The following is a 22,743-nucleotide window of genomic DNA, read 5'->3' as shown; positions in this document are numbered from 1 at the left end:
GCAGCAGGAAAGGGCCAAGGGAACTGTCCCCCTCGGGTCCGTCCTGGTTGGTCCCCACCTGGAATCTCCACTAGGAGTCCTGGGCACTCAGCCAGGGGGGTGGGGTGAGTGACACCCAGCAGTGTTTTGGGGAACCTTGCTAGAGGAAGTGGCTTTAGAGCTGCACAGAGTAGTACAGGAAAGGCATTGGGGAGGGAGGTGTAGGGGTGGCTTGTCAGCACATGGGGCGGGGAGCCAGCAGGCAGGCACAATGCTCAAGACCACAGACGGGGCGCCAGAGAGCAAGGTGCGTGGACCCAGGGGCCCCAAGCTGTGCAGGCGCTTGAAACCCCAGTGAAGGAAGCACATACGGACTGCCTGCGAGAGCAGCCTGGAAACCCACTAGAACCAGCACCTGAGGGCAGAACCAGAAGGGCCCCTCGAACAGCCCCTGCCCTGCAGTCCGATGAGCTCAGACTCGGGCGGGGCCCAATGACCGTGGACAGCAGCATGAGCAGCGGGTACTGCAGCCTGGACGAGGAACTGGAAGATTGCTTCTTTACGGCTAAGACCACCTTTTTCAGGAATGTCCAGAGCAAGCAGCCTTCAAAGGTAAACCTGATGGTTACGAGCGCCCTCGAGGGAGAAAATAAGCTCTGTGGTCTACGAGGGAAACCGTGGCATCCTTCCTCCCTCGGGTAGAGCCATGCGCTGGTACAGTGGCTTCGGGGCCTACACGACTCTGATCAACCCTCCTTTCAGTATTTCCTGTCCTTAGACCTTTCAGAATGGCTCTCTAGGATTTGGAGACCTCACTGATTCATGGGTGGCTGCATGTTCACGTGTGCTCGAATGGGTAACCAGACACCTTCTCTGTCTTGTTCCCCTCCTGATTTGAGTTTACAGCTTGCAGATGGGAAAGAAATGGCACCCAGACCCTCCGTAGATAAATACAAGTTGAGACTTCCGTGTTGTGTGTGGCTAGGAACCATTTTAAAAAACCAAGTCTAGCAACTAGGTTTGCAGAAGTCCAGAATGGTTTCAGAAACAGGCTTCTCATCTCAGCTGCCGTCATACTACCGTTTTAGGTCCTGAGTAGGCTTGGGCAATCTGAAGGGACTGTGTGTTTCTTAAACATACTGGCCTTTGGATACCCAGCCAGGTGGGTCCTCTGGCATTCTCTCCTGAGTGCCAGTAGAGCCTCACGCGCAGGCTGCCATGTGTGTTGGCAGGGGCAAAAGTGTGATGTTTATTGAGCTACTTAGACAGCCAGTTCTAAGCCAGGACCGGAGAGGCCACCTCCAAGGGTCAATTTGTACACAGACGTGAGTAACCATTCGCGGGTGTGTGGCAAGGTCATCGTTAGGACAGGTCCAAAGAGAATTACCTCAAAACTTCCATAAGTCTATCTGGGAAGTTCCTTTGTGAATAATTCATCTTGCCTGCAGGACCTGTCTTTGCTGACCTCTGACTTCAGGCCAATGCTCTGAGCCTCTCCTTGATGAGATGGTGATCTCAAACCCAAAGATGGCTTATGATTTTACTAAAACAGGCCCGTGGGGCCAAGGACTTGCTTTTGGGGCTGGAGGACAGGAGGGCAGTAGTTCCGTCTGTGACTAGGTAGGCCTCAGGCAGAAAAACCTCAGTGTATAGGGGAAGTGTCCCACCCTCTCTTGGGGTTCTTGCTTCATTGTGAACCCCTCCCCCAGTCTTGGGCAGTGGATCACAATCATAACTATAGATTTGGGAGCAAAAGAATTGTGAGCAGCTACAGAAAATACCCACAGGGCATGGGGGAATTTGAAAAGCTTTCTAGGTTACTCTGACATGCAACTGTTGTTTTATTGATTTAGCAAGTTTTGTCACTGGCCTGGGAAAAAATGGTTCCTGTTTTAAAAACATTTAGCTTCTGACTTGCTTCTCACTGTGGGGCTGGTCCCAGAGGGTGAAAGCTTTGCATAACCAGAGTGAGAAGGGGCCTCCACAAGAGTCTCTTTTACTTGGCCACTGGAAAAGGCAGTTGTTTCTGTTATTCCTGAAGAGAAATGGAAATAGCCTTACGAAGAAATGTGCTGACATGGGCCTAGGAAGGGGAATGGCTTTCTCTCTCCATTCTCTCTCTCCCTCTGGAGAGATGGCTTGCTCCAAGCCCAGGCACCCCCCCCCATTCTCCCCATCTTTCCCTGTGTAAATTTTTCCCAGAACTGGCCCTCATTAACTTTGTATTTTTTTAAAAGGAATTATTTATTTATTTTATATAAGTACACTGTAACTGTCTTTAATCACACCAGAAGAGGGCATCGGATCCCATTATAGATGGTTGTGAGCCACCATGTGGTTGCTGGGAATTGAACTCAGGACCTCTAGAAGTGTAATCAGTGCTCTTAACATCTCTCCAGCCCCAACTTTGTATCTTGAATCCATTACATGTCTTGAGTCCTTTGCACATTTCTTTACCACTTTGTCAATGTCTATACTCTTAATAAGGATAGGAACCCTCTCTAAGAAACTCGTTTTCTGGAAAACAAGATGGCAGACAGTACATACAGTAAGTGGTAGCTGCTCCAGGAAAGGAACGCAGGCAGCATGACCCACTTATCCCTGAACATTCAGGACTGTTGTCGGGGACAGACAGCTTTTCTCAGTACTGGGCTAGCCTTTGGCACCGGGCTTACCCAGGGGTGGCGTAAGGCTCAGTGACTGGGCTCTACAGAGGTGTGCGGGGCCAGCTGACAGCTGAGGCACTCTCCAAACTTTCTGGGGTTTCCTCTGGTCAGTGGTGTTTTGCTGTTTTCTTCTTTACTAAATTTCCCAGCTCTACTAGACTCTTGGAGTCTGGAAAAGATTTCAGAGTGAACTGCTGACCCCTAAGCAATCTTTGACTCGTACATAAATTGAAATTGCATTTGAGCTCCTAAGAATTTTTTTTTCTTATCTCAAAGGGAGAGCGAGCATGTGTTTCCTTGTCACTTGGAGACTCAGGTCCCCTCTAGAAAGGTCGGATTCTTCTGTAATAGCCCTGTCAGAGCAACCTGTGTCAGCTCTCTCTTCAGTCTGTGCTTGGTGGGGCACAATTGCAGGAAAGCCCCGCCGCTGTATGGCACCATCCCCTGGGAGTTGTCCCTGACAGTCCCACATGCTTCTCTCCAGCCTTTTTGATGGGAGTGGGAAGTGTGAGGGACCCTCGCCTCTTTGTACATAGGAGGTGCCTGGGGACAGCAAGGAGGAAAGGGACCAGCCCTGGGCCCACCTGCTCTTTCCTCGGCAGGATGGCAGCTTCCTGGGGCAGTGTTTTACATTTGAATCAGACTGGGGACCTTTTGAGTCACACTGGCCAGTTTCAGGATGTTGAAGTGGTACTCGCTGGACACCTTCCTGTTGACTTAGCAGAGTTTGTATTTTCTGGGTCATATGTACCAGAATGGGACTTGTATTGGTTTGAAGGAGAATGAGCCTCAGAGTCTAGGCAGTGTGTAAAGTTTGTACACTTACCCCCAGCTAAGATGCTAGACATCTGCATGTTCAACAGATTCCCAGAGACTTCAGGACTCTGGGAGCCCAGCAGGGCATGGGGGGTGGGGGGTTCTGAGGAGACACGGAGCCTCTTTTGAATAATGCCAGAGTGTCTCACTTGGCAGATGGAGGCAATAAAGTGAGACCGGTAGGAGGACTTGACCAGCGTGTATCTAGTGAGGTAGGGCCTGAACTCTTCTGCCCAGTGGGTGACCAGCACAGACACAGGCTTTGTCTTCTCTGGAAAGACCCAAACAGCCATAGGCTGGATAGGGGGGCACTGTAAGTCCCTTGCCATCCCTCCAAGGTAAAGGGACCTTGGCTCTCTGCACCATGGCAGAAGGTCACTGTAATCTATTAAATATTGTTTAAAACGTATTTTCAGTGTTTATCCTAAAATGGAAAGACTACTTGCTGAAAAACTCTCTTGTTTTTTTTTCCCCCTGTGGATATGGAAAAGGCAGACAGGCTCTGTTTATGATAGCATTATAGCTAAGAACATCCTGCTCCCCAGCTCCCCCACCGCCCGCTTTCTCTGGACTGCTTGAAATGTTTGAATTCTTTTTTGTTCAAGAAAAACACCAGAAGGAAGCAGGCTACAGAATTCTATACAACCCCTAGTTCTGTGCCTCATTTCTTCCATTGCTCCATGCCTGCAGCAGGGCCTGTGGTACTCAGGGGACAGCAGGCAAGCCTGGCGACCCTAAGACCAGTCTAGAGGATGCTCATCTTCCTGCCAGCAGCACACCCAGGCCTCAATCACAGCATCTGCCCCTGGCCACCTTGGCAGTTGAGAAAACACTAAATATAAGCCAGCTACAAACTTGGAGCAATCAAAATAAGACAGGAATCACAGATGGACAATTATGCTGCTTTTCTGTGCTGTCCCAGAGGCTCACCCTGCCCAGGACTAACCACAGACGATTTTGGGGACTGCTGTTCAGGAATGTGGTCTCTGTTCCCTCCCTTCAGTTTGTTGCCTCCTCGGGCCTGTGCAGCTATGCTTTTCCCTGAGAGGATGCCAGTCCTGAGAGAGCATGAATTGTGCCCTTCAGGCCAAGGCAGCACGCAGTGGGGACTTGGTTACAGAGGTAGATGTAGACTGCCTGCTAGCTGACTTCAGTTGCCACAACTTTTATCTGTGCAATCAGGATGGGTTACCTCTTGTGACAAATCACCCCTAGGTTTTAGTTACTGTATAAATAAGTTGATTTCCATTTACAGAGAATTAAACTGGGAGCAGTCAGGGGACTGAGGTACTCAGAATAACGCCAGAGGTTCTTGTGAGCCAGGTCTGGCAGTGTTTTACTTTTTTAAAAAATAATTTCATACATGGGCTCCTCCTCTGATCCCCACCATTCCCTCTCAAATTCATGACCTCCTTTGTTGTCATGTATGCATGTGTGTATACATATGTGTGTATATGTATACATACACACACACACACACACATATATATATATACACACATATGTATATCCACCCACTTCAGGTAAGAGTGGCATACATATATACATACAAATTTATATATACACACACATATATATATATGTATATACACACATATGTATTCACACATACACACGCACGCAGCCTACTCAGTCTATTCAGTGTTGGTCATGTGTGTATTTGCTTAGGTCTAACTATGTGGAATTGGCTAGCCTATGTGGGCTTGTACCTGGAGAAGACAGTTTTCCTTCTCTCCATAGGTCCCAATCACCTTCACGTAGGAGCGCGGCCTTGCAAGATTCCCCCCATCCATGCTGGCCCATCAATTGTGTTATAATGGTACTGGGCTTGTTAAGGTAAACAAGCCTTGAGATTTCATGAGTGCAGCTTCCCTGTCGTGTATACAAGACACAGCCTCGAGCAGAGGTCTAGGTCATCTGGTTCTTACAATCTTTCCACCCATTCTTCCATGGTGTTCCGGAGCCTTAGGTGTAGGGGTTGTGTAGTAGATGTATCCATTGTAGTTGGTATCCCATGGTCTGTTGTTCTCTGCATTTTGACTATTTGTGGGTCTCTGTAACAGGCTCTGTCTGCTGCAAAAAAAGAACTGTCTTTGATGCGAGGTGAAAGCCACAGCTGCCTGTGGGCGTAAGGATAAACATCTAGAATGCTGTTAGGGATACAGCTTAGGAACGCGGCAGGAGTACACTCCCCTGTAGGTTCTACTGGCTCACCACCCATGGGTAGCTGTTTAGATTTACCATTCCAGGCATGAGTTCCCTCTTAGTAAGCTGGCCTCAAGTTTAATTAGATGGCTGTTGGTTGCCCACAAGATGTAAGGGCCCAGTTACTGCATCCCTGGGGACATCTTGCTATACTGGCCATTGTCATGGTCCATAAGTTCTACAGCTTGTTGGGACTGGCAATTGCTTTTCTCCTTTGGCAGCTTGCACAGAACCTTTGGATGCTGAGAACTGGTCTGCAGGGAAAAGGCATCTCGATGAGTGAGGATCGGTTCTACTAAATTCCTTCTAGTCCTGCATCCAAAGTGTCTATCTTTGGCAATAGGGTCAGACCTCCAAGGTCTGGGGGGCAACCTAGGCAACAGCAATACCCTATATTATTTTGGAGTCTCTTCAACTCCCTCGATCAACAACTCAAAAGGGAAGTGTCCCGTGGCTGGCAGTAGGGCTTTATTAGTCTAGCTCTTGCAGGGAGCATTATCACCCCAAGTGACATAACTTCATATATATGTGTGTATATATACATATATACCTATACACACACACACACGTGTGTGTGTGTGTGTGTGTGTGTGTGTGTGTATAAATATAAGAATCTTCTACCCACTTGACGTCGGCTAGAGCTGCTTCAGGCCACACCTAACCACAAGAAGAACTGGGACACAGAGTGTGGAAAACCTTAGCAGTCTGCCAGGCTTCTCCTGACTCCCTCTCTGCATCTTGGGAGCTCTGTTCACACTTTCTCAGGAAAGAGTGTGACCTCTGACCCCTAGCTGGCTGGAGCCTGAAATCCTCTGAAGTAGTTCCAAGAGTGCCCTGCCACCTCCATGGGATTACTCTGAGTCACTCTTTGGAACTGGAGACTTAGGAGACCTACTGGCTTCTGGCTCTCTGCAGACAGGCCCTGGAGTTGCATTAATACTTGCCTCAGAGTTTCAGACTCTCCAAAGGCCTGTTTAGGAAACACTTGCTAGTTCAGGGATTTCTCCAATAGGGATGCAAGTTGAGCCTTTATCACAGATTCCCGAGAAGTCTCTAGGCTGATAACTAAAGGCCAGCAAGGTAAAAGGATATGTAACCAACCAACCAACCAACCAACCAACTAACCAACCAACCAACCAAGCAACCAACCAACTAACCAACTAACCAACCAANCAACCAACTAACCAACCAACCAACTAACCAACCAACCAACCAANCAACCAACCAACTAACCAACTAACCAACTAACCAACCAACCAACCAACTAACCAACCAACCAACCAACTAACCAACCAACCAACAAGTAGATAGAAGCTTACTCGGGCACCTTGGCACCTGCCCACAGGGTTCCCCTTTATTCTCATCACCGTGTGCTGGGCTTACGAGTGACAGACAGCCCTTTGAGATCTTTCCTAGCACCCAGGGTTATAGGACAGTAGGCAGAACTGTCACAGAGTCTCCCAGCCACTAACTGAGGCTGCAGCCAAGTCACTTCACCCTCAGGCTCAGCTCCTTAGACTAGTCCTCTCCAGTATGCACACCTGTGACGTAAGTCAGCCTTTATTTTGCCCCCGAGAAAGGTTCACCTCCATTTGTATGGGAATAAACCCTTCTTGCCATTTCCTCCTGGGCCTGAGAGAGAACTAGGTAGTGATCTCCTAATGTTTAAATTGTAAGGATTTCTGCTAAGGTGAGACCGGGAGGGGGACCTGGATGCTGGCGCGGTCCTTCCTTCCAGCACCACCTGTACTTAGCCAAGCCAGCCTGTTCACTCTCAGTACTCGAGGCAGACCACCCTGTGTTCTCTGTGCCAGGCCCCTCGCCTCTACCTCTTTCTTTGTAAGATTAGATTATTTCTGTTGATTGAGCTGGAATTTACCAGTTTCCATGTGTGGGTCATCTACCATCTACCTCTCCATTCGGTTTAGGAAGCAAGTTTCTGAGCCCTTGCTTCTACTGTCAGGCTCGGCTCTGGACTGAGCCCTCCAGAACACGAGCTTACAGGAGAGACACTCACAGGCCCAGCCTGGGAGATTCATTCTTTCTAGTCAGGTAACCCAGATCTGTACACAGTGTGACAATGGGCACCATTTCTGGTGTAGAAAACCCAGACCTGCCCTTACCTGAGGTCTGTTTCCTCTTCTGCATGGCTCAGTACACAGTTATGAAAACCTAGAGACTAAGCCTGACTGCAGCAGGCCTCCAGGTAAGGGGAGTCGGGGAAGACTGCACGCCCGCCAGCAGGCACCAAAGTGTAAGTGTCGCGGCAGCTGTACAAAGCCCAAGCTGCCCGGTGGTAGCAAGTGTGAGCATGCCAGGTTGGGACTCACTGGCCACTGAAGTTCCTCTGCCCCTTCCCTCCTGTGCTGCTTCGCCACCATGGGGATCTGGTTTGTGCCCTGCCAGAAGCCATGAGCAGAGCTGGGGGTCTGGTCATAGGAAAGGAGACTGAGTCTGAAGGTCTCAGGATGGGGCCCAACTTGCTTAGGAGCTAGATTGACCCTTAAGATGTTTGACGTATAGAATGGAAGAGAAACTCACAACTTTATGCCAACCATAACAAACCCAGACTGCTAATGGCCTCCAGGTTTTTGGGATCCTGGAATCATCTTTTACCTTCATTATTTATTCTGCAGACTCAACCTCCAGAACCTTTCATCTTCCCAAACTGAAATTCCTCACCTGTTTAATTACTCTAGGGGTGGAGAATGGGAGGACTCTACTAGGGTGTGCGTTCTTGGGTCTATTTTATTCTGCTTAGCATAGTGTCTCCAAGGTTTATCCACAGAACAGCATCACCAGAATTTTCTTCCTTTTTAAAGCTAAAATGCATTGCACTGCAGATATGAACCACATCTTACATGTCTGTTCTTTCAGCGGACACTCAGGTTGCTCATTCCTATGTTGTATGTATGCTTTCATTTTTTTTTTTTTGAATGTACATCCAGAATTGGAATTGCTAAATCCTAGGTGATTCTAGGTTAACCTTTTGAGGATCCAGCATACTGTCTCCACAGTACTTCTACCTGTTTGCACTGACCACTGAGATCGCTGACCTTGTTTGTCATTCTGACACACCCGGGAAGAGAGACCCACAGTGGAGGAATTGCCCCCATCAGACTGACTGGCAGACATGGCTATGGGGTGTTTTCTTGCTACTGGATGTTGTCCACTGTGGTCCCGGCTGTAGACAATAGGCAGCGGAACACAAGCGAACAGTGAGCAGTGTACCTCCGTGGTTTCTGCTTCAGCTCCTGCCTTGGGTGCCTGCTTTAGGTCCATGAACGATGAACTATAAGCCGAAATCAACCCTCTCCTCCCAAGTTGTTCCCGTTAGTGCTTTATCACAGTAACAAAGAGCAAATGAAGATGGCCACTTAGTACCGATGCACTCTACATCCAAACACGTGTATCTCATGAGCAGTCAAACGGGAGCTGAGTGGGGCTTTGTTGTGATTTCAGTGTTTTTCCCTAACTAAAAGATACCCACAGGATCCTGGGCTCAGTAAGCATGTGCTTACTGAACATTTATCTTTGCTTGAGCAAATGCCTAGCCATCCTTACCCATTTCTGACCAGGTTGTTCATGTTTCTGTTGAGTTGCTGGAGTTCTTTAGTATCTGTATGCCTACCCTCATCAGTCACCTGCAGTGGATTCTTGTTTATTATTTATTTTGCAGTGGGGTCTTATGCTGTCTGGGCTGTTTTAATTAATTAATGTGGATGTATGTATAAGTACACATGCAAGTGTGTGTGTGGCAGTCAGGTCCATGGCGGATGTCCTTCTTAGTTGGCTGGCCACTGAGAGCTCCCAGGATCACCTGTCTCTGCAGGTGCTGCGGTCACACATGTGCCACTGAGCCTGGCCTTCACATGGGTGATGGGGATTCGAACTCAGGTCCTCAGACTTGCATAGCAGGCGCTTTAGTGATCAAACCATCTCCCTAGCCCAGGCTGTTTTAACACGGGATATTAACATAGCTGTTATGCCGATAAGATCATACATTATAGCTTTCAACAGGTTTTTATGGAAGAGAGGACCTAGGACAAAAGTGCTTAGGACTTTTGAGAATCATAATGTAGCCTGTCGGGGCAGGTTAAAGGAAAGAGAATGCTCGTACTGGGCCAGTCCCCCTGACCCAGCTTTCTTTTGTCTTGTAATTATTTTTGTAATCATTTTGTCAGTAACTATTGCTACAGTTGGTTTTGTGGCTGAGAACTAGCTGGGGTCTGTCAAATTTTCACCATACTTACAACAAGCAAGGCACTTAATTAAGGCCGTTTGTTACTCTACACATCAAATATACAAATTGCATGTCCTAGCCTCCATGAGACTGACATTCTGGTGTCCAGAGAACTGAAAGCATAGTGTGGCTTAACTGTGGCATAGCATAAATAATGTGACCCAGTGGCAAAGTTCAGGTTTTGGGACCATGTCCCAAGTCAAGTTATTGTGAGGGCGTCAATGGTACCATGAAGCCCTCAGAGCAGTGCCTGGGGCTGGCTAGGGCTCCCTTGGCCTCCTGTGGAGAGCTATTGCCCTCTGGTCTTGAACAAGCAGATGAAGTGCTCCTGTAGACTCAATAAAAAGGGGAAGGGGACACTGGTTCTCTGGGGTCTTCACTAAGATGACCTGCATCACATGATCCTGATTAGGGCTGCCTGAAAGTCAGGCAGTTGTTCTGAGCCAATCTGTGTCACAGTGCATGTATTTCTGCCTGCCTTCCTCCAGGGACCTATGGGCTCCCAGGGATAGGGGCTACACTAGTCTGTTTCATTCCCCACCGTATTTAGAACCATCTCAGTCAGTTCCTGGTGCCTGGCTGTTGCCATTAACCATCTGCTCTGCATTTTTGTCTCTGGGGACTCCAGACTATTTCCAGTTTCTCAGCCTCCTTCTTTATGCTGTGTCTCCACTGACCACTCTAGAGCCACCTGGGTCCCAGCCAGCTCTGTGATAGAATCCCTTCCCACTCTGCTGTAGATGACTACTGGAGAACACAGTTGGGGAAGTTCAAGTCTTTTTATTCTGGGAACCATGGGCATGCCACAGATAGACGAGATGAACCCTCTACTGCCGTGAATAGATCAGAGGAACCATCCCAGAACATGCCACTCTGGAACTTGGAGAGGACCCTACAGTGTACCTTACTGGAGATTCCTCTCTTGTATCTGGTTGAGGCTGTCACAAAGGGACCTGGACCTTTCCTGTGCTCGGACACTGAGCTATACATTTCAAACCCAGCCTAGACAGATGGATGTGTTTCCTCTTACAACCCGAGGTTCCCACTTAGGGCAAGCCCAACAGACTCCCTGAGAGTCAGGGCCTGGGGGCCTGTGCATGGTCCTCTGCTCAGTACATGCTTACAGCTCTCTCCATGGCTTGGGCTTAGAGAAGGTTTCTACTCAGGGGCAGAAGATTTGCTGCTGACAGCTGTGCTAAGAGCAAGAAAGGAAACCAAGACCTACTTGAGCTTGGCAGAGACAAGGTCTTGCTGACACAAAGAGAGAGCAGGTTGGTGAGCGAGCACCGAGAGCAGAGTGGTGTGTGGGGGGTAGCTCTTGTTCCTCTGGACCACAGCCGCTGACACAATTCGGATGCCCCTGGCTGTCCTCCAGGTCCCCAGCCCCACACCCAGTTCTCTGAAAGACAGGAGGAAGCGGTGAAGAAAGCCCTATCTTCTCGGCCCAGTCTTAGCCCTGCGTTGGGCCTTGGAGTCTCTTTGGTGTCACTTCATGGTTTGGCAGATGAGGAAACTAAGGCTCTGAGAGGGGAAGTGACTTGCCATAGGTCACAGGTCACTGATGGTATTGTACTCATCCTGATCAGCAAGTGACAAAGAAGTAGGCCAGCCCAAGTCTGAAGCCCCGTGCAGCCCATGAGTTCTTGTCAGGGAACCCTCAGGATACAGGGTGGAGAGGTGCGCTTGGACCTGGCCATGTGGGATGTCACGGATGCTGGGGATTCCTCCAGCCGCTTGACCCTCCCTGACACCTAATCCATAGGCACATCTCTGATACCTCCTTGAAGGCCAACTACATGTTAGCTGAGCCCAGCAGTGGGCACCAAGGTGGCCAACACAAATTCTGATCCATCCAGGGAATAGCTACCTGAAGGTACTGGGTTAGTGAATGCATGTGAGCTAGTCTTTAGACAACACACGGCAGCAGGTGCTTAATGAAAGGCTGGCTGAAGCCTCACAGGTTCAGACTATTCCTTCGTGGGTCCTCGCAGTGTGGATTTAACATCCGCAGGCACCTGCAGAGATCTGTGGTTTATGGGAACCTGCAGCTTTGCTGCTTAGAGGGACTCTGAGGCCCGGAGCCGGTGTGCCCAGCCACCTGCTTCAGCCAACTCTGTTGCCTCCTGTCATGGAGGGAGGAGAATAACTCCAGGAAAATGACCAAGCTTTGGGGATAGCTAATCATTGAGAGTGAAGTTCCTGCAGCCTGTTCTCTGGTGCTTTGAGGAAACCCACAGGAAACAGTGGGGTGGTGTTAACTTGACAGAGTAGAATCACCTGGCAGATGATTCAGGCTTACCTGGTTGGGGGGGGGGGTCGGTATCTTGATTACCTTAGCTGGGACTGGAAGACCCATTACTGGGTGGTATCATTCTCCAATCAAAGGACTCTGGAGTCTCTGGAGGTTTACACCTTGAATCCTACACCCAGGAGGCAGAAGCAGGTGGATTTCTGTGAGTTTGAGGTCAGCCTGGCTTACATAGTGAGTTCCAGGGCAGCCACGGCTACCCTGTCTCAATTGATGGTGATGGTGATGGTGATGGTGATGATGCTATAGCAAGCTGAGCACTAATAAGTGTTCATTTATTGCTCTGCTCCTGATTACAGATACAATACATTCACAGCTCCTCAAGCTCCCACACAGTGACTTCTCCTTCATGACAGACTGTAGCCTGGAACTACAAGCCAGAACAAACCCTTTCTTCCTTAAGTCGCTTCTGTCAGGGTGTTTTACCACAGGAGCAAGGGGAAAATACTACAGTGCATAGGAGGTGTGACTTGGGAGAAAGAGACTGGGTAGAGGTGTATATGCCTTCCTTAGTTGGAGAATTACAATGTCACACAACAGATACATCAAGGGCCCAGAGGACAGGAGGCTGCTATGGGCTAAAACTTCCCGAGGTGCCACCTAGAGGAGATGGAGCTGACCGAGGGAAGAGAGGCGTGTGTATTCTAGGGAGGGAAATTGTGCAAACCCCACCGTGGAGCAAACTGCTACCCAAGGGCACATTGCACAAAGCAAGTCTCACTGCCCCAAGCGCATTGCACAAACACATTTCATTGTGCCACCGCTACCCTCATTCTGTGGCTGCCTCTGTGTTACGAGGGTGGGGGGCAGTAGATGCATAAGACTGTGACCTCCAAAGCCTAGTGTCTACTACCCAAACCGTCACAGAAAAAATCTGTCTACTGCCTGTGTTGAGAAAGGAATGAGTGAGCTCTAAGGCTGCTTGGCTAATCTAGAATAAGTAAATAAGAACAATGAGAAATGAACTTGGTTTAGAGGGATAGGCTTGGGTTTCCTGGGAAACCTCTGGTTAGATATGATTGATCTGTAAAACACCTTTGACCTTCCTGTCTTACTTTTATAGCAATCTTGAGTAGCAAGAATTTGATCACAAATTTATAAGGAGGAACCACAATCTGGAGGGTCTCTTGATTCTCTCAAGGTCACAAAATTAGTAGTGGGAGTCTAAAGCCAAATACATACCCATCCCCCAGGTATCTGAGCAGGAACAAGGCTCTGAGATACCATGATGGATGAGACAGGCGTGTTTACTTCATTCACAGAGCACAGACTACATTTAAATCCAAGGTTTTCCAAGGCTCCTTAGAGAAGCCAAGACCCCCTCCCCTGCAGTCAGCGAGGGATCCGTGAGATCAAGTGGTGTCTTCTTCACGCCCAGTGCTGATGGGCACAGAAGAAATAGGAGTCATTCAGGTGTGGTCATGAAAGATCTTCCATGCAGGAGAGAGGGGAAGCCATCACTGATAGCTTCCTGGGAGGTGGATGGAAGCAAGCAGGATTCTAGATAAACTCCAGGTGGCCAGGGTTGACTTTCGATAAGCTCAGCTTCAGTCTGGCTGTGATTCATTTTCTCCAGCTATATATGGTTGTGATGATGGGGCCCTTCTTCATGTGCTTGCTGTGGAGGTGTGTGAACTGCTACATGCTGGGAACAGTACGTACGAGGCTCACTGTCATCACCGCCACCATCACGCGGGGCTGCGGTGGTTAGGGAAGCCTTGCTGGGGAAAGCGACTGCAGGAGTGAGACCATCAAAGTCACGGGCAAGGAGAACACTTGGACACATTTTAGGAGAGTGACTTTTTTTTAATTATTATTATTTAGCAGAACTGAGGTTTGTGTGATATAGATCAAGACAAAGCCAGCACCGAGGGTGGACACACTCTCCTCTGCCTCCGCCCACTGTCACTCTGTGAACTTGGCTGGAGTTTTCTTGATCTGCCCAGGACCCATTTGCAGATTAGAAGCTACAGGCCTCCCTCCTTAGAGGGTCCTCCTTAGAGCAGAATAACCAAAATGAAGACTTCCATTTGTCTCTGATTGCACTGCAGACCTAGCCTTGAAGATAAAGTACAGCAAAGTCTGACATGGCATAAATCTGTCTGTGCTGCGGTTCTTAAAGGTATTTTGACTTTACTTGGTTTTTTGAGATAATAGTTTTGATAGTTCATTATATAGACCAGGCTGCCCTTGAATTTGCAGTGATCCTGCCTCTGCCTCCTAAGTGCTGGGGTTATGGGTGCCTGCCACCACTCCCAACCCATTAAGGGCATTTTAATAGATATTAAGGAATGCTTCTGGGGAGGGCATCTGTGCTCTTATGACTGGCATACAGCCTGTCACGTGGTTGTCATGCCGCCACTTTATAACTTCTTTACTGCAGTACCTTCAAGAGCTTACAGTTGTCACCGCCTTTTGTGGTTTAGGATGTGAGACAAGCCAGCTTTTCAGCAGTACCGTGGATGAGCCAGGCATGCTGAAAACAGCTTAGCCGCTGCCAGGGATTAGTTAGAGAGAATCAATTCCATGTCGCATGTCCCAAGATGGGTAAACTCTCGGAGAGACACCTGACAGGTTAATACCTAGATTTACTAAATTATAAGAGTTCCCCATTCTGTCTGGACATTGGGGTGCCCCAAGACACAAGCATATCTTCCTGACTTCTGCCTTTATGTCCATCATTAGAGAGACATGTCCTTCACAGTGAGGGCTTGAGAATGTGTCAGATGAACAGAAACCAGAGCCTGCCTTGTCCTCGGACACAGTGGACACTGCCTCTTAGGTAAAATGTGGGGACAGCTTTTATCTGTTGGCCCCCAAATAGTAGCTCTGTAGCTGGATGGAATTGTTGTGAGTTTCCCAGTTTCTAAACTCTGCAACATGTAGAAATCATGTGATAGATTTCAAAACTTCTTGTTCCCAGGCTGCACCCCAGATCAATCCCAGATCACTCTCTAAGGAGAAAGTCCAGGAAACCACACTTTTAGAAAATCCCCAGATGACGCCAGTGTGCTTGGACATTTAAGAGTCCATAATCTAGATTCTATGGTGTTTCCCAGGTGGTGGATTTTGAGCTCCTGGACAGGGCTCACTGGTTGGCCTACTTTGGAAAGTGATTCATTCCATCTGTAGGTTAGATCTTGCCTAGCAGGTTCAGTGTGGGCAGCAGCCAGACTGAACTGGGTGCTGACATTTGACAATGACATTCTATGTGAGCAAGGTTCACAGTGTTGGGCACACACAGGCTGCTGACACTCCTAGGTAGATGGAGCTCATTGACTGCCCCTCCCCTCCCCCCCCCCCGCAAGACCAGATCTGCCATCTTCTGCCTTGGTCTGGAAGGTACCCATGGCTACTTGCATCATTTCCCAGCCTTGTGGAAGGGGAACAGAATAGGTCGGTTGATGTAATGAATAAAAAAAGTGGAACAGGAAGAAGAAACCTAAAGCCAAGGCAGCTGTGACTCACTGTGGTCCAAAGTAGGCGTGGAAGCGGGCCTTCAGCAGCCACAACACAGCTGCTTTTTCAACAAGGAAATGGCTGGAACTGAAAACAGAGATCTTCCAGGGACTTCTAGAGTTTTCCATCACTTAATTCTTTTTTGTAGATGAATATGAGAATGTCCCAGGAATGACAGTCAGCCTGCCTGAGATTAATAGAACGAAGGCTAAAACAGCAGCCACCCAGCTACCCATTCTGACTTGAAATGACCAGAAAACAAGGCAAGGCCATAGCCAGGCACATCTGGTCCATGGAGAGGTATCCAGCTTGTGGAGACTGGAAATGGGAGAGTCCCAGAAGTGAAGGAAATGAGAGGAATCCGTTTGAAAGCCCCCAGATTAATGAGTCAAATGAAGACAGCCTGTGAGGTTCACATGGCTTATGCACTTCAAGCAAACAGGAGATGTCCCAGCAACTATTTTCTCTTGGGCATTCTTCAAGATCCAAGTAAGAGGACATACTGGCAGACCCCTACATCCTGCCAGCTGCCCTCACTCCAGATGTTAGGAGTCCCTCCTTGTCAGCTTCATAGATAATGCAAAACCCACTGGGATGCCTAGAGCTGGACCCACTGATGGGCCAGGTTAGATGAATGTTCCACAGGCCAGGTCTTGTTTTACCAGCTGTTTATCCCAGGCCTGCAGTGTTGAAGTTCAGTGACCATTACTGGTGTGGTGGGGTGCTGATCCCTACAGCAGAAGGGGCTGCCCTAGGGTGGCCACATGCTCAGTTGAGAACTAGGCTCCATGCTTAGGTGGACTTCATTCTTACTCCTACTTGGCTACTCACTAGCAATGGGATAGCAGCATTATTTATTTTCTATGTTCATGATCTTACAATAGGAATGAAATTCCTTCTTCCATTTTCCTGGCGGGTCACAGAGGAAAGCAGGGAACTGTCAGATTGAATCATGTGATTTGGGGAGAACACAGCAGGACAGGTGTGGGATTTCTAGCTTGTTCCACACATGGGGATGGGGGTATTGAGCAAGTTGGTAAATGCCGAGTCCCAATGTTCTCACCTGGAGAATCAGGAATCAGGAAGTGTGGGTCTGTGAGATGTGGAGATAGCTGAATCCTTAGTGTATAGAGGAGGTGCCTGGAAAACGCTGACTGTCCCTAACAGTTCATTCACTTGACAAATCATCACTTGTTATGAGCAAAGCCTATTGCCAGTGACATGAGCTCTGACTGGCAGGCAGGGATGTGCCCTTGTTCCCTGGCTATCAGCTTTTAGCATATACTCACCCCTTTGCAACTTATCACTTCTTGGACATGGACAGACCATGGCCCACTCACCAAGTTGATGGCCAGTGCCTAGGTGTGGGGCACACAGACACTGGTCTCTCAGCCAGTTGGGCTAGGTATTATTTCCATGTCATAGGTGAGAAAGCCTGAGGCTGAGAGAGATTTGAGTGGCTGGCCTCTTACAGCTCATGCTGGCACTTATTTCTTAGCCAGAGGGGCATTTGGGAGGTATGCTTACTGCCCTCCATATCCTGAGGGCCACTGTACACATTGCCACGTGTCTGTTCCAGAATGTCTGTAAAGCAGTGGAGGAGACACCACACCCGCCCACGATACAGGAAATCCAGCAGAAGATTGACAGCTATAACAGCAGGGAGAAGCACTGCCTGGGCATGAAGCTGGTAAGCAGGGCCTGTCCATCCCCACCCAACATCGTTTCTGCCCCGTCTCTGCAGGAACGACGACTCCCTTGCAGTTCACTCTCCTTTGTCCAGGCCCAGCTTTCTGTGACCTCAGGGATCCAGAGAAATAGAATGGGCTTTAGAATAGACTCCAGATACAACCTCTGTTCCATTCACTCTCTGGCTACTTTGGCAAACTTTAACTTCTCCTTACTTCAGTATAAAATAGAGATCTCCACGCCTGTGCTTAGAGATCTTGACTGGTTCAGAGTTGTCTTTAAGAGGCGACACCAGGAGAGCCCTGCCCCCTGCTGGTGACTGACAGCAACTGGCTCCCTGGGGTTTCCAAGTCACTCAGGAGCCTCAGAAAATGCAGCTATCAGTCAGGCTGGAGTTGGGCTGGGTCTCTGAGGACTTTGAAGTTGCCTCCCAAGTTCAGAGGTAGAGAGCAGGCTGCAGGCTCTGCCTTTAGAGTGAGAGACCCAACAAAGGCCATTGGCACCTACCTGGTAAAGGGTTGGAGTGGCCTAGCTAAGCTTCCTGTAAGGGAAGCCCAACCCCACCAACCTCCCAGCCCATGAGGAGAGTGAACTTCCTCCTGCACTTCTAGACAGGAGACTCGGGAAGGGACTCAGACAGGCTGGCTGGAGTAGCCTGTCAGGTCTTCTGTAGTTTATAACCCAGAGTGAACTGGGCAGACAGAATCAGAGGTGCCTCCCACTGACAGAGTGAAGATGGCACCTACACGGGTTTCATCAAAGTGCATTTGAAACTCCGACGGCCAGTGACGGTGCCTGCTGGGATCCGGCCCCAGTCCATCTATGATGCCATTAAGGAAGTGAACCCTGCAGCCACCACAGACAGGCGGACGTCCTTCTACCTGCCACTCGATGCTATCAAGCAGCTACATATCAGCAGCACCACCACCGTCAGTGAGGTCATCCAGGGGCTGCTCAAGAAGTTCATGGTTGTGGATAATCCACAGAAGTTTGCACTTTTTAAACGGATACACAAAGATGGACAAGGTATGAGTTTCTAACCTCTCCCCAGTCTGCTAATGCCCAGTCACTAAACCTCACTATCAGTCTTGGGTGGGAAGCGTAGGCTTCCAGGCAGCAGGATTCATGGAAGGGCCAAGCACAGGCTCTGGGCAGGACCAGGCAGCTCATGCCTACTGTGCCTGGCTCCATGCACATACAGGAAAGACACACCCTGCACCCTGGGCTCCTAATCTCCAGAATGGGAAGGAGTCCGCCCACTGCTCCTCTTCCTCTGGAAGATGCTGTAAATGGAAATATGGCTAAACTTTGCCATATGGGAATGAAGGCAGTGCCTCTCAAATGGCAGGAATGGATGGAAGGCTCAGAGCCACAATGGCCGTGTCAGGTCCACGCCCATTAGAACCACCATAACTACTTCCAGTTATCTGGTCAACCTGTGCGTTTCCAAGCCCAGACCCCATCCTGTCCTCATTTGAGATGAGCATCCAGCCCTTCATTCTGCTTGCAGTGCTCTTCCAGAAACTCTCCATTGCTGACTATCCTCTCTACCTTCGTCTGCTCGCTGGGCCTGACACCGATGTTCTCAGCTTTGTGCTAAAGGAGAATGAAACTGGAGAGGTGGAGGTATGTCTGGACCCTTTGCAAAAACCAGTCCTGGCCAGGTGGGTGCTGCTGTCCTAACTGCAGAGTGTAGGTGGGGCGGCAGGACTGCCAGAGGTTCAGCATTTAACCCAGGATCATCAGTGGGGCGCATCACAGGGAAGCAAGTTATGACCTGCATAGGGCAAAGCCTGTGGAAAGGATTTCATTTGCTATGTGGAAATAGGGCTGGCATGGGGGTGGGTGTCACACAGAGAAACTGTGTTCAGGCCCCACCTAGTTTTTCCTAAGGCCCAGTAAGCTCAAACTCTGGGCTCTACTGAACAGAGACATTTTTGAACCACTTTTCTCTCCTAAAATGCTGACTTCCTTTCTCCAACCATGATAGTCTAACCATGATAGACTCCTGGCAAAAATGGGGTCAAATCAGGCAGAAATCCTCCAAGCCCAGAATACTTGGGTCTTCAGGGAGTGATGGGACGGAGGGGAGGCTCAGAGTGGGGTTGTTTTTGTTGTTTGGACTTGTGGGAGAGGGCCGTTGGTCAATGGAGTCTTGGAAGATCAGGGCAGATAGGCTCTACATTCATTTCAACCAGGACAGCTCTGGGTGGTCTTGAGTCTACAGAGGCATCTGTTAAGAAGGGTAAAGAGAAGGCTGTGTGCTCTGCGGGCCTGGGGCTGGGAGAGTTGGAGCAGCTGTCATCTGCACTCCGCTGTGCCAGCTCCAAACTGCTTCCCTGACCCTCTCTCTGTGGACCACAGGTTCTTATTATCTAGTGTGGGAATTAGACCAGGTCCACCATAAAATTCTCCCTTGTGCTCAAGGAGCTTGTAGTCTCAGTCCTTTCTCCCAGCGCAGGGTTCAGCCTGACCGGCTAGAGCCAACTGAGAAGTGCCCAGGGTGTGCTCGGTGTACTGGTTCATGAGAAGGTGGGCAGCAGGGTGGAGCTTGAAACCTGATGTCACACAGCTCAGGAGAGGTGTCCTCCACCTGCCTCTGGTCCCAAAGTGAAGACCTCTGCTGTGGCTGCTTTTCTACAAACACAGATGTATAGGCTAGGAACTCCAGGAGGTTCCGGGACATGACCATTTGTGGCTGTGACCGTCATGTACATACGGTACACAAATGTCATTCGTGATACCCACCCCTTCAGCTGAAAAGTGTACGTGGCTGGTTTACTGTGGAGCAGCAGCAGGGCCCTTGAGACATGTCAACTTCTAACCATTTCCCCTTGTTTTCTCCTCCTCCTCCTCCTCCTCCTCCTCCTCCTCCTCACAGTGGGATGCCTTTTCCATTCCTGAACTCCAGAACTTTTTAACTATCCTGGAAAAAGAGGAGCAGGACAAGATCCATCAACTGCAGAAGAAGTACAACAAATTCCGACAGAAACTGGAAGAGGCGTTACGAGAGTCCCAAGGGAAGCCGGGGTAACCAGCTGAGTTCCTGTCCTCTCAATGCCCTCCAATTTATTTTATTGTTAATTATTTTGCAACAGAGTTATTGTTAAGACACCTCTGGTGGGTCCACCAGTGCCTGCCCAGCAGTTAACAGATGTGGCACAAAGTCTCTTTCACACAGTGTCTATGCAGGGTTCGATTCCTGCTAACCCACCACACCATGGCTCTGGAGAGCTTCCGCCTGATCAGAACTCCTGTGGAATAACCAGTGTCTCCCTGCTCAGTCTGCTGGCCTCTCAGAAACCAAATAGTTGCCTCTCTGGTCACCAAACTCCAATCAATAACCAGCCGGCAAAGGAAAGAAAGCTTTCAGAGCTGTGTGTTCTTTCTCTGGATTTAACTCTTCGGTTCCTCTCTTGGTTTTTTTTGTTTTGTTTTTATGCCACATATAGTATATTTAAGGGTCAAATGTGGCATATTCATTCTAGCTAAGTCCTTGAAAGCAGGAAAATGCTCATGAAAGGACTGTCCTTGTCCCCTTGGTGCCTCTTCTTCACTGGTACTAGACACTCAGGGTCAGCCTGAGATTCCAGAGGCTACAGCCTGACCAGGCCATCTCTTATTGCCCAGCAGGCTGTGTGCATGCAAACCCAAAGACATATATGCACATTTGTGTGGTATTTCAGCATGTCTCTGTCCAATGTTTGATATGTTAATATTTGAATTTAATGTTGTCCTCCTTATGGGTTTCTACCAAAGAGAAACCAGCCACTTACCAATTTTAGTTTCCTGCTAAGCTGCCAGAAAGTATTACAGAGAAGCACATCCAAGCTGTTTGTGGCCTGCGCCTGCAGTGGGGGCCTGAATCGCCTGGGCTACTCTCCTTGGCCTTCAGCTCCACCTCCAACTCTGGCTTTAGAGTCTCCAGCTGTTGCCTGAGTAGCAGCTTTGATTACAGTGGTAAGGGCCTCCAACTTGGGAGTCCTCTCTGGTGGAAAGTCTGGCCTGCTCGAAGCACAGCACTGAGCAAACCTGTGGGCCTGACTTCCCTGGTGACTTCAGTGCCTTTTTGTTTGCAGAGAAGAGTGGGGCACTTTGCTTGAAGCTCTCTGCTGGCTTGCCCCTGGCAGGAAGTGGACAATGGTGCTATAGAGCCAAGGACAGAGCCTCAGAGCACAGGGTGATTGATGATCCCAGCCTCTTTCACATCAAGCTTTCCGAGGTTATTAGACTGCATTGACATCATCAGATAATGACTCCAACTCTTGAGTAGTTCAGACTTAAAATCAGCCAGAGTAGCCAGGACTGCAAAGACACTCAATACAGATGGAGAAAACTTGTCCCTTTAAAAGAGGGCCAGTGTTTCAATCGAGCCTCCAGAGGAGCCCACTTTCATGTTGAGCTTGCCTTTCCGCACCCTTTCCTTGGGTAGTTTTAAACCCAAGTGTCTCCTTGTAGCCTAAAAAGTCCCCTCCCAGCCCAGGCTGAAGCCACACTGTCCCAGAAGAATGCCAAATCCTTGTCATTCAAACTGTGCATCGTTTGCAGAGCTGCAAAAGCAACATGAGCTAATGACTCTGAGGTTGTGCACGCCATCAGCCCCTTGGCTATCTGAGGTCTCATGCCCAGCCTTATACTTCTCTCCCTTAAGAAGCCCTCGTCCTGCTGTGCATTACAGGGGTACATGGAAAGTCAGTCCCTTCATCCTGCATGTCTGCAGCATTAGGAGAAGGCATGGCTCCTGCTGCAAACACTGTGAATGCTGCTGAGAACTTCCCTCCATGGATGGCTTTTTATTTTTGACAAGAGAAAAAAATTCATGTATATATACATATATATATATATGTATAGACACATAGAGGCATAAAACTATATATAAAGAAAATGTGTTTATTCAGAAAATGATGGTAAGATTCAGACTTTAAAGCACAGTTAGACCCAGGACCTGTACTGAGGTTGAGCCTCTGGAAAGCGTGGAGTTTCTGACGACTCAGAGGAGTCTAACTGCTGGTAGTGCCTTCTATGGTTGTATTATTGCTCTGTGTGTGTTCTTTTGAGGATATTTTCTTTCTAAATGTCTTTCTTATATATGTTTTTTAATGAGTAATAAAAGCTTACTGTAAAAACAATTCTCAATGGAATCGTCTTTGTTGAACGTCCACATCTTCTGGAGAGTGGGCTGGAGAAAGGAAGACTAAGTCAACACATTTCTTGGCAGAGCCAAGTTTTCTTCTCTAGTAAGCTAGAGAATGAAGGCTACCATTCAAGTACTTTTGAGAAAATTGTCCAAACAGTAGAGGTACTGCCTCTGTGGCTGCCTCTGCTCCATCTCTGCAGTGCTGGACAGGGGAAAGGAAGTATAGCTTTCTGGATACAGA

At 48.8% G+C, this 22,743-nt stretch overlaps 1 protein-coding gene across 4 annotated transcripts in view; it reads left to right on the top strand.

Moving 5' to 3' along the window:
• Positions 1 to 22,494, top strand: part of Rassf5 (Ras association domain family member 5) — a 66,575-nt gene extending 44,081 nt beyond the window's left edge. The window contains exons 1-5 of one of the 4 annotated variants that reach the window (XM_021199428.1): positions 275 to 591; positions 17,256 to 17,366; positions 18,094 to 18,391; positions 18,876 to 18,991; positions 20,247 to 22,494. In XM_021199428.1, coding sequence (XP_021055087.1) covers positions 472 to 591; positions 17,256 to 17,366; positions 18,094 to 18,391; positions 18,876 to 18,991; positions 20,247 to 20,399 — 798 coding nt within the window. In that variant the 5' untranslated portion in view covers positions 275 to 471 and the 3' untranslated portion in view covers positions 20,400 to 22,494. Of the gene's footprint in view, positions 1 to 274; positions 592 to 17,255; positions 17,367 to 18,093; positions 18,392 to 18,875; positions 19,030 to 20,246 lie in introns of those variants that run through there. The other 3 variants (XM_021199425.1, XM_029539080.1, XM_029539081.1) reach the window with 3 other exon arrangements.
• The last annotated feature ends 249 nt before the right edge of the window (positions 22,495 to 22,743 follow it).

This window comes from Mus pahari, chromosome 5, assembly GCF_900095145.1.
Source record: "Mus pahari chromosome 5, PAHARI_EIJ_v1.1, whole genome shotgun sequence".
Classification (NCBI taxonomy): domain Eukaryota; kingdom Metazoa; phylum Chordata; class Mammalia; order Rodentia; family Muridae; genus Mus; species Mus pahari.
The sequence above is the reverse complement of the archived record's forward strand: the minus strand, read 5'-3'. Positions and strand labels throughout refer to the sequence as shown.